The sequence below is a fragment of the Orcinus orca genome, chromosome 11, assembly GCF_937001465.1.
Source record: "Orcinus orca chromosome 11, mOrcOrc1.1, whole genome shotgun sequence".
In the NCBI taxonomy this organism is placed as follows: domain Eukaryota; kingdom Metazoa; phylum Chordata; class Mammalia; order Artiodactyla; family Delphinidae; genus Orcinus; species Orcinus orca.
Window position 1 is genome coordinate 45513229 of NC_064569.1, and position 9386 is coordinate 45522614.

General features: G+C 58.5%; 1 protein-coding gene across 7 annotated transcripts; it reads left to right on the forward strand.

Annotated features, from left to right (window-relative positions):
• Window positions 1-17: 17 nt before the first annotated feature.
• Window positions 18-9294, forward strand: MBD6 (methyl-CpG binding domain protein 6). 7 transcript variants are annotated; one of them, XR_007469941.1, is made up of 14 exons: window positions 1805-2176; window positions 3217-3280; window positions 3459-3595; window positions 3889-3991; window positions 4121-4283; window positions 4513-5568; window positions 5743-6404; window positions 6684-6837; window positions 7021-7190; window positions 7321-7734; window positions 7826-7893; window positions 8117-8180; window positions 8326-8820; window positions 9080-9294. XR_007469941.1 is itself a non-coding variant. In XM_049693849.1 (14 exons), exons 4-14 carry the CDS (start codon window positions 3483-3485, stop codon window positions 8398-8400), a joined length of 3042 nt encoding a protein of 1013 aa, XP_049549806.1. In that variant the 5' UTR covers window positions 1805-2176; window positions 3048-3107; window positions 3217-3280; window positions 3459-3482; the 3' UTR covers window positions 8401-9294. The 7 variants fall into 7 exon arrangements, 6 of the variants coding, with proteins under 6 accessions (XP_033296336.1, XP_049549806.1, XP_012390953.1 ...); XM_049693849.1 differs by adding an exon at window positions 3048-3107 and having other exon boundaries at window positions 8326-9294; XM_033440445.1 differs by lacking the exon at window positions 1805-2176 and adding an exon at window positions 18-135 and having other exon boundaries at window positions 8326-9294.
• Window positions 9295-9386: the final 92 nt, after the last annotated feature.

The window sequence follows — 9386 nt, forward strand, 5'->3', positions numbered from 1 at the left end:
CATTGGCCCCGCCTCATACCTTACATCCGCCACTCAGGAGCCCCAAGGCACCGCCCCCATCGCTCCCTCCCGCTTGGGGGTCGACTTAGTGTTGGACCCGGAAGTGGCTTTGGGTCACGAGGCTTCGCGGAGGAGGTGAGTCATGCGCGCGCGCGGAGGGGAGAGCTGGCGGGGGAGGGGAGGAAAGGGGGGCGGGGATGATGCAATGTTTGGCAACCGGTGTCTGCGCGCGCACGCGCAGGGCACTACAAGGGTGGTGGGAGGTGCGGGGGGGGTGGGGGAGAGGAAAGAGGGCGGGGCGCCAGCTCGCGGCACCCAACGGCCCCAACAGCGCTCAACCGTGGTTGCCCCTAGGCTGCGGTGTGAAGCCTTACTGCGGCTAGTCTCCCTCAAGAGCTCTTGTTCTGCCCACCTGACTTGAGCCCCAGTTTTACCTCCTCCACAAGAGACTCCCATTTTCTTTGCCCCTCATCCCCTCCCAGCAATGGACACAAGGTCTTTTAAACCTCCGTCCTTTGAAAATTTGCATCCAACCACCATGGTTGTTTGCATCTTCTTGAGTCTTCCTAAAGGGGTCCTCTCTTTTAGCTCCCTGGCTCCCTCAGAAGAGGCCAAGTAACTTGAATCCCCTTGGTAGTCATTTTCAGCTCCTCCTCGCTGAAGAGCACCCTTAAACTCTTTCTAAAGTTTTTGATGAGCCCTTGGCATGCCAGAATTCATGTTCTTTGCCGGGTGGCCCCGATTCCCACTCTTTCCCTTATCACCTTCCCCCGTGGTGCTCTGGTGCCCTTCACCAAAGATCAGGCCCGCCCTTTTCAGTGTACCAGACCTGCAAGTCCTGTGACTCCCTGCTGTGAGGAGCGGGGCATAGGCCTCCTGCTTTCTAGGTGTTTGGGCTACAGTAGGGCTGTGTTGCCTGGAACACTGCGTGCACGTGAGCGCACGACTGCCTTGGACTAGGTTGTCAGGAGCCCAGATTCTAGCCTCAGCGGTCCCTCACTTGCCCAGGGATCCCAGGCCTGCCTGCCACCTAATCTCCCCGTGCTTCACCGTTCTTGTTAGTAAATAAAAGATAACGAGTTATGGAAGTAAAATGAGAGAATTATGAACTTGGAGGCAGCTTGAACAAAAGTGAAAAGCACCGTGGAAAATGCAAAGTATTTTTCTAGTGCCATTAGGTAGAAAACAGAGGCCATATGGTGGCCTGTTACATATCCTGTCATACCCTCATGGGGGCAGCCGGAGTTTGTCCTAAGTAGAAACTGTCAACAAGGCTGGTTGTGGCTGGGTGGCAGCTTCAGGCGGTGGTGTGACGGTGACAGGTCTTTGGCCAGGCCTGCACCATTGCTCCAGAGCTCCATTTCTCCTTCTGTAAATGGGGGTGGGGGTGGGTTGGAGCAGATGGTCTCTCCTGGCCCGAAGACATGACCAGGTTGTCAGTGACAGGCAGAGGTCATGTGACTTGACAGGCCGGGGTCGTGTTGTGACTTGTTGACCTGGGGAGGCGGGTCAAGTCCCAGCACACTACCCGGGAAGCCTTTGGGGGCGGGGCAGGGCAAGTCGCGACTTTCATCTTTTGGGGCCGGTTCCTCCCGGACCTGGCATTCCTGGCTACCCCAACAGATTGTGGCTTCGGAAGGGGCCCCTCCCGGGGGAAGGCTGGGATTGGCCACCAGTGGCCTGGGAAGAGGCTCGGATCCTTCCGCTGAGGCCGGGTGGGGGGACGCGGGGGGTGGGGCCCGCGTGGGGTGTTTGTTCTCTTGGGGATTAATGGGGGGTTGTGGGGGAGGGGTAGGCGCGCTCCCGCATGCGCACTGCGGCCCCTCCAGTTGGCTCGTCCTTGTCCGCTGGGCGGGGGCCCGGCCCCGCCCCTCTCCCGTCCGGGCAGCGGCGGCGGCAGCGGCGGCTGCGGCGGTGGCGGCGGCAGCGACGGCGGCGGCGGTAGCAGCCTGCGCGGTGCCTTCTGGGAACGGAATCCCCAGGGCTGCCCCTGGCCCCCATGGCGCATGCGCGGGAGGCCGCTCGGTGATCCGCGGCGGCGGCAGCGGCGCTTCCTGCTAGGACCGGCCGGGGCCGTACCGGAGGCTCGGGCTCCACCGACCCTCCTCCCACTCCCTCCCACTCACCCTCTGGGCCGCGACTGCGCAGGGCGGGGCCGGCAGAACCATGGGCCGCGGTGAGTGCAGGGCCCGGCCCCCCCACCCCGCCCCTCCCCCTCCCCCTCCCTTCCCTTCCCCTCCCCTCCCCTCCTCTCCCCTCCTCTCCCGTCCCTACCCTCTGCCCCCTCCGCGTCCTATCGGCCCCTTTCCCTGGCCCCATCCCCATTCCCCCGCCCTCACCTGCCCCCACCGTTTTTCCCTCTCACTGCTTGACTTTTGCCTTCTTCACCTCCTTCCCCTCAGTGCTTCGCCCACCCTCCGCCCGCCCTCTCCCCAAGTTCCTTCCTACTTCGTGCGCCTTCCCCTCCTCCCCAAGCCGAGGGAAGCAGGCTGGGTGACAGGCGCCTTGTTATAAGAGGGAAAGTTTAGAAGCCGCCAGTGTGGGGTGGGAGCGATGGTAAGGTTGGAGAGGATACTTTCAGGTTTGGGGGGCGTCCCCATGTACATCAGAGGAGAATTCTTCTTGGAGGTAATTTGAAGCCAGTGGGACAGGAGGTGCTGAATCCCCTTGCCTTAGGCTTGGGGGAAAATTGGGAGTTTCTGAGAATCGTGGGAGAAGACCCAAATGAACTAGATCAGTGATTGTCTAGTGGAGCCAGGCATGGGGGGAGTTATGCTGGTACCACCCCAGCGGGCAGTTGGGCAATTGCCTGGTGACCTGTGGGGCAATCTACTTTTTATATGATCTTCCTGAGGGGGAGGGAACAGCAGGGGCCAGACTCTCTGGGAAACTTCCTAGTGGCCTGGTATTATAGGAATTAGCCCACACTCTTGGCTGAAGGTTTCTCTCCTTGGTGGGACAAAGGGGCCTTACCCTTTATATGCCTAGGGATTGGGCTGTGATTCCTTGGTCCCTGGAAGCTGAGGCTTTGACCCTCTGGTCCCTAGGGACTGGACATGGAAAGGATGGTTGTGGACTCAGCCAGCAGATCCCTGAGATCTTTATGGGTACTTACTTCATATTATTAAGGATCTTTCCCTTGAGAGTTTCCTGGGCTGTGGTACTTTCCTAGCTTGGGCAGATTCCTGACGGTCCCTCCTCTCTCCTGTGTTGCAGGTGTGGGCTAAGCCGGCGGCCCCGGCTTTAGACTGGACCCCACAATGTTTGCAGAGATGTTCAGGTAGCTATGGTGGGATGGCAGAGGGTTCCCCCTCATTCTCTCTCCCAGCTCTCCGAGGGTTTCCCCTTGCCTCCGAGTCCTCTTGAGTCTCCCCACACCTTTGCTTTTCTTAAGTGCTCCCTCAGGTACCCAGCCCAGTTTAATCCTCCTAATGCCACATGGATGTCTGTGTTATCAGGCACGTGGGAGCTGATTACACACAATGAATGGGGGCAATGAGAGCAGTGGAGCAGACAGAGCTGGGGGCCCTGTGGCCACATCTGTCCCCATCGGCTGGCAGCGCTGTGTTCGAGAGGGTGCTGTGCTCTATATCAGGTATGACTCCCCAAAATTCCCCAGTTTCTATCCCCAGGCCCTTCAATTGCCTGAGTTTTCTCCCATCCCTCCTCTCAAAGCCCAGATTGCTGGTGCCCTGTTCCTCTTCTCTGTTCCTCCTCCTTCCTCAGCCTTTTTGCTCTCTTTGTCTCTGGCCCTTTGCATTTCTTCTCTCTGTCTCTTCCTTACTCTGCCCTTCCTAGGAAGGTCTTTGACTAATGAACTGTTCTTTAAGAGTCTCTCCCAATTCAGTGTCAACTAATCCCATACTCTCTGACCCTGTCCTCTCCCAGCCCAAGTGGCACAGAGCTGTCTTCCTTGGAGCAAACCCGGAGCTACCTCCTCAGCGATGGGACCTGCAAGTGCGGTCTGGAGTGTCCACTCAATGTCCCCAAGGTCAGAGTGGTGAGGGGAGCCAGAGAGTATAGGGATAAGCCGAGAGACTTAATGCAAATCGCTGACTGTGGTAGCTCTTCTCACAGATTCTGTTCCCTCAGGGTCCCTGTCCATGCTTCCACCTTGCAGGTTTTCAACTTTGACCCTTTGGCCCCGGTGACCCCGGGTGGGGCTGGGGTGGGGCCAGCATCAGAGGAGGACATGACCAAGCTGTGCAACCACCGGCGGAAAGCCGTTGCCATGGCAACTCTGTACCGCAGCATGGAGACCACCTGCTCACACTCTTCTCCTGGTGAATCTTTTCCACTTTACAGAGACTGAGGAAAACTTAAGGGCCTGGAAGAGGGATGGTGGGAAGAGCTTTGTGAGAGGGAAGCAAGGAGAAGGGTGGAGTGGGGAGCTGCTTGGTGAGAGGAGGGTACAGGGAAGCTGGGAATTTATGGGAGAAGGGATGGAGAAGACAAAAGAAAGTTCTTGGAAGGGGAGCCACAAGTTGATCCTTTGTTTCTCATTTATTGCAGGAGAGGGAGCGAGCCCCCAAATGTTCCACACTGTGTCCCCAGGGCCTCCCTCTGCCCGCCCTCCCTGTCGAGTTCCTCCTACAACTCCGCTTAATGGGGCTCCTGGCTCCCTTCCCCCAGAACCACCTTCAGTTCCACAGGCTTTCCCCCCTCTAGCGGGCCCTGGGGGGCTCTTCCCACAGCCAAGGCTTCCCGACCCAGTCCCCTCTGGAGGCAGCAGCAGCCCTTGTTTCCTGCCAAGGGGCAATGCCCCCTCTCCAGCTCCACCTCCTCCACCTGCTATCAGCCTCAATGCCCCCTCATATAGCTGGGGAGCTGCTCTCCGATCCAGCCTGGTGCCCCCTGACTTGGGCTCTCCTCCAGCTCCCCATGCCTCCTCCTCACCACCTTCTGACCCTCCTCTCTTCCACTGTAGTGATGCCTTAACACCCCCTCCCCTGCCCCCAAGCAATAATCTCCCTGGTCCCCCTGGCCCCCCTGGTCCTGCCACTCAGCCACCAGTGTCTTCAGCCACTATGCACCTGCCCCTGGTCCTGGGGCCCCTAGGAGGGGCCCCCACGGTGGAGGGGCCCGGGGCACCCCCCTTCCTTGCTAGCAGCCTACTCTCTGCAGCGGCCAAGGCACAGCACCCCCCTCTCCCCCCTCCCAGCACTTTACAGGGCCGAAGGCCCCGTGCCCAGGCGCCCTCAGCTTCCCACTCCTCATCATCACCCCGCCCCTCTCAGCGTCGTCCCCGCCGCCCCCCAACTGTACTGCGATTGCTAGAAGGGGGAGGTCCTCAAGCCCCTAGACGGAGCCGCCCTCGGGCCCCCGCTCCCGCCCCACAGCCTTTTCCTCTCCCTGAGCCCTCCCAACCGATTCTCCCTTCTGTGCTGTCCCTGCTGGGACTCCCCACCCCTGGTCCTCCCCACTCTGATGGAAGCTTTAACCTTTTGGGGTCAGACGCACACCTTCCTCCTCCCCCAACCCTCTCCTCAGGGAGCCCTCCCCAGCCCAGGCACCCCATCCCGCCCTCCCTGCCTGGGACCACCAGTGGCAGCCTCAGCAGTGTGCCAGGTATGTGAGTGTGATGGAGCCCTTCCTCCCTTCGGGTGGAGAGACAGCCAAGGCATTTACGGGGAATTGAGAGAGCTCTGTGGTGGTTTTCTGGGTTGGGGGCAGGGAGGTTGGATTCTTCGGACGCTGGGAGGAAGGACCTCCCTTGAGCTGAACCTCTCTTTTTCTTTGCAGGTGCCCCTGCCCCACCAGCTGCCTCCAAAGCCCCCCTAGTCCCTTGCCCTGTGCTTCAAAGCCCATCCGAAGCGCTCGGGGTGGGATCGGGCCCAGCCTGCCCTCTGCCTCCCCTGGCTGGTGGGGAGGCTTTCCCGTTCCCCAGCCCCGAGCAGGGCCTGGCACTGAGTGGAGCCGGCTTCCCGGGGATGCTAGGGACCTTGCCTCTCCCTCTGGGTCTGGGGCAACCTCCGCCTTCTCCATTGCTCAGCCACAGTTTATTTGGCGTGCTGGCTGGGGGAGGGGGACAACCTCCCCCGGAGCCCCTGCTACCCCCACCAGGGGGACCTGGCCCTCCCCTAGCCCCAGGCGAGCCCGAAGGGCCTTCGCTTTTGGTGGCTTCCCTGCTTCCACCACCCCCCTCAGACCTTCTTCCACCCCCTTCCGCACCCCCTAGCAACCTCCTTGCCTCCTTCCTGCCCCTGTTGGCCCTGGGCCCCACAGCTGGGGATGGAGAGGGATCTGCAGAGGGAGCCGGGGGTCCGAGTGGGGAGACATTTTCAGGTTTGGGAGACCTGCCCCCCTTGCTGTTCCCCCCACTTTCAGCACCCCCCACCCTCATAGCTTTAAATTCTGCGCTGCTGGCTGCCAGCCTGGATCCCCCGTCAGGGGCGCCCCCCCAGGTGAGGATGAGGATGAGTGGGTGGGACAGAACCAGAGGTAGAATCAGAGATAGGAGCCGGGAATCAAAGGCTTTCAGTTTCATGTCTGAGCTCTTCCTCAGGGTCTTTGGGGAGGGCTTAATTCTTGGCTGGGGGTAGGATGGCTGCAACAGCTGGGTCTGTATTTAATAAACATGGCCTACTTCATGTGAGGCTTCAGTGGGATTGTACATATGAAAGTACTCTAAACTTATTGAATACTTTACACATGTAAATGTAATAACTATTCTTTCTCCTTAGCCCTGTGTCCTGAGTGCCCCCCAACCTGGACCACCTACCTCCAGTGTCACCACGGCAACTACTGACCCGGGGGCCTCCTCTCTGGGCAAGGCCCCCTCCAACTCAGGGAGACCCCCCCAACTCCTTAGCCCTCTGCTGAGTGCCAGCCTGCTGGGTGAGTCTGAGGGAAGACTCTGGTGTGGGAGAGAAGAAAGGAAGCAGAAAAATTGAGAGTAGAGGCTGGATGAATTAGGGAAGAAAGTCTCTGACCACCGGGTAAAGGCTAAAAGAATAATAGGGTCTGCTCAGCCTAGCTGGTTGGCCTAGGGAGACCCTTGACTTTACAATTCCTCAACAGGTGACCTGTCTTCGCTGACCAGCAGCCCTGGAACCCTCCCCAGTCTGCTGCAGCCTCCTGGCCCTCTTCTCTCTGGCCAGTTGGGGCTGCAGCTCCTCCCTGTGGGGGGAGCTCCTCCACCCCTCTCAGAGGCTTCTAGTCCCCTAGCCTGCCTGCTACAGAGTCTCCAGGTGAGGGTATGGGTGTGGGTGTGTTTGTTAGGGAGAGAAGTTTTTCCCAAACTGGAAGTATAGACATTTTGAGTTAACAGTAGCAGAGGGACTGCATTTGAGACTGACTGAGATTTTGTTTTGTCTGCAGATCCCTCCAGAGCAGCCAGAAGCCCCCTGTCTGCCCCCTGAGAGCCCCACCTCAGCCCTTGAACCGGAGCCTGCCCGGCCTCCCCTCAGTGCCTTAGCCCCACCCCACGGTTCTCCCGACCCCCCAGTCCCTGAGCTGCTCACTGGGAGGGGGTCAGGGAAACGGGGCCGGAGGGGAGGAGGGGGACTTAGGGGCATTAATGGTGAGGCCAGGCCAGGCCGGGGCCGAAAGCCTGGCAGCCGGCGGGAGCCTGGCCGACTGGCCCTCAAGTGGGGGGCACGTGGTGGCTTCAATGGACAAATGGAACGGTCCCCAAGAAGGACCCACCACTGGCAGCATAATGGGGAGCTGGCTGAAGGGGGTGCTGAGCCCAAGGATCCATCCCCTTCTGGGCCCCATTCTGAGGACCTTAAGGTGAATGCAGAGTGATGGTGGCCTGGGCACAAAGACTCTGAGGAAAGGTTGAGGTCAAGGCACCTTCTCCTAACTTTTCCTACACACACAGTCTGTCTTTTCTCAGGTGCCCCCAGGGGTAGTCAGAAAGTCTCGTCGTGGCCGGAGGAGAAAATACAAGTGAGTGTTGGGCCCACCACAATACCGGCCTTTCCCCACATCTTCTTGGGTTTATAGAAATAGCTCAAGAGTGACTTGGCTTTCAAAAAGGCAGATACTTGCTTGAATATGAATAAGGATGTTACGCCTTTACTATCCAAACGTAGAAAGTTTCCCACCCAAACTCTGAAATTCACCTGGTGCTTGGGGAGGTGTTCCTGATCATCTGTGCCCCTTATTGCAGCCCTACCCGGAACAGCAACAGCTCCCGCCAAGACGTTACCTTGGACCCCAGCCCCACAACCCGCGTAAGTGTGCGTCCCTGTGCGGGTGGGTGCGAGTGCGTGTACGGGGTGAGGCAGGAGGAGAAGGTCAGTGGGAGTGGGGAGAAAATAAAGGACTTCCTGATACCTAGCTGTTTGATCACTTCTTTCAACTTCCCCTCTTGTATAGGCGGCTGTCCCTCTGCCTCCCCGGGCCCGCCCTGGCCGTCCTGCCAAAAACAAGAGGAGGAAACTGGCCCCATAGCAGCCATACCTGGAGCTGGATCTGACCCTGACTGGGGAGAGCTGAGTGCTGAGCCTTGGGAGCCCCTGCCAGCCACGTGCACCTGTGGACAGTGGGTGGGGGCACTACTCCCCACTCAGAGCACAAATGCAACCCCTTCCCCACAATCCCATCCTGAGCCATTGCAGGGGGTAGGGAGGTCACCCCCTCCCCCCCAAAGCCATGTCACTGAAAAGGCCTGGGGGGGGGGTATATGGCCCTCTCCCCACCAGGCTAAGGGGAACACCCCTTTCCCCAGGTCTTTTATTTGTTTAAGTTATTTTTGCACAAATGACTCTTTTATATTTAATTCGACTTCATTGCCTCCCTTCTCGAAGCCAGCAGGCTCAGTTTACAAACCTGTGAGCTACTGTTGGCTGCTGCCCTCCTTCCCAGTGAAAGGTACAAAGCAATAAGCATCATGCACCCTCCCCTCACCCCTACAACACCCCTCTGCCTCTGGCTCAGGTTGCTCAAAGCACAGATCCCTTCTTACCCCTGTCCCCAGGTTTGAAACACATAGCCTCATTTCAAGGTGTAGCCAGCTTCCCTCTACTTTCCTCTGGGATATAAAAAGGGGGTAAGGGGGCAAAGAGAGCCGTCTGGGTCTCTCCTCCCATACACACTACACTGCCCCTTCTCCCCCCATCAAAACGCTCAGAGACGTTGTGATGATGCGACTGAGGATTATGCAACGTGGTCCAACCGGAGCGGCCAGCATGACCAGCTGTCCAGGGGCTGCCTCCTGCCTTTTCTTTTGTAAAGACAAGACCTTTGGGAGTTTTAATTCTGTTTTGTACTTGCCCTTTGGGGCCTCCACTGCTTTTCTATGGGAGACACTCTTAATTTAACAGATGAGAATATTTTGAAACTCTGGCTCTGACTCTGTCCTCATTTTTTCCTTAGTTCTTTTGTAAGAACAGGTTACAATTTAAATCCTTCTCTTGTAGTAGAGAGTGGCTTAGACT

Coding starts and splice junctions, on each gene's coding strand:
- MBD6 (XM_033440447.1), top strand. CDS start 3,496: ATGAGAGCAGTGGAGCAGACAGAGCTGGGGGCCCTGTGGCCACATCTG. Junction 5,569..5,742: donor CAGCCTCAGCAGTGTGCCAG/GTATGTGAGTGT, acceptor TTTTCTTTGCAG/GTGCCCCTGCCCCACCAGCT. Junction 7,191..7,320: donor GCCTGCTACAGAGTCTCCAG/GTGAGGGTATGG, acceptor TTTTGTCTGCAG/ATCCCTCCAGAGCAGCCAGA.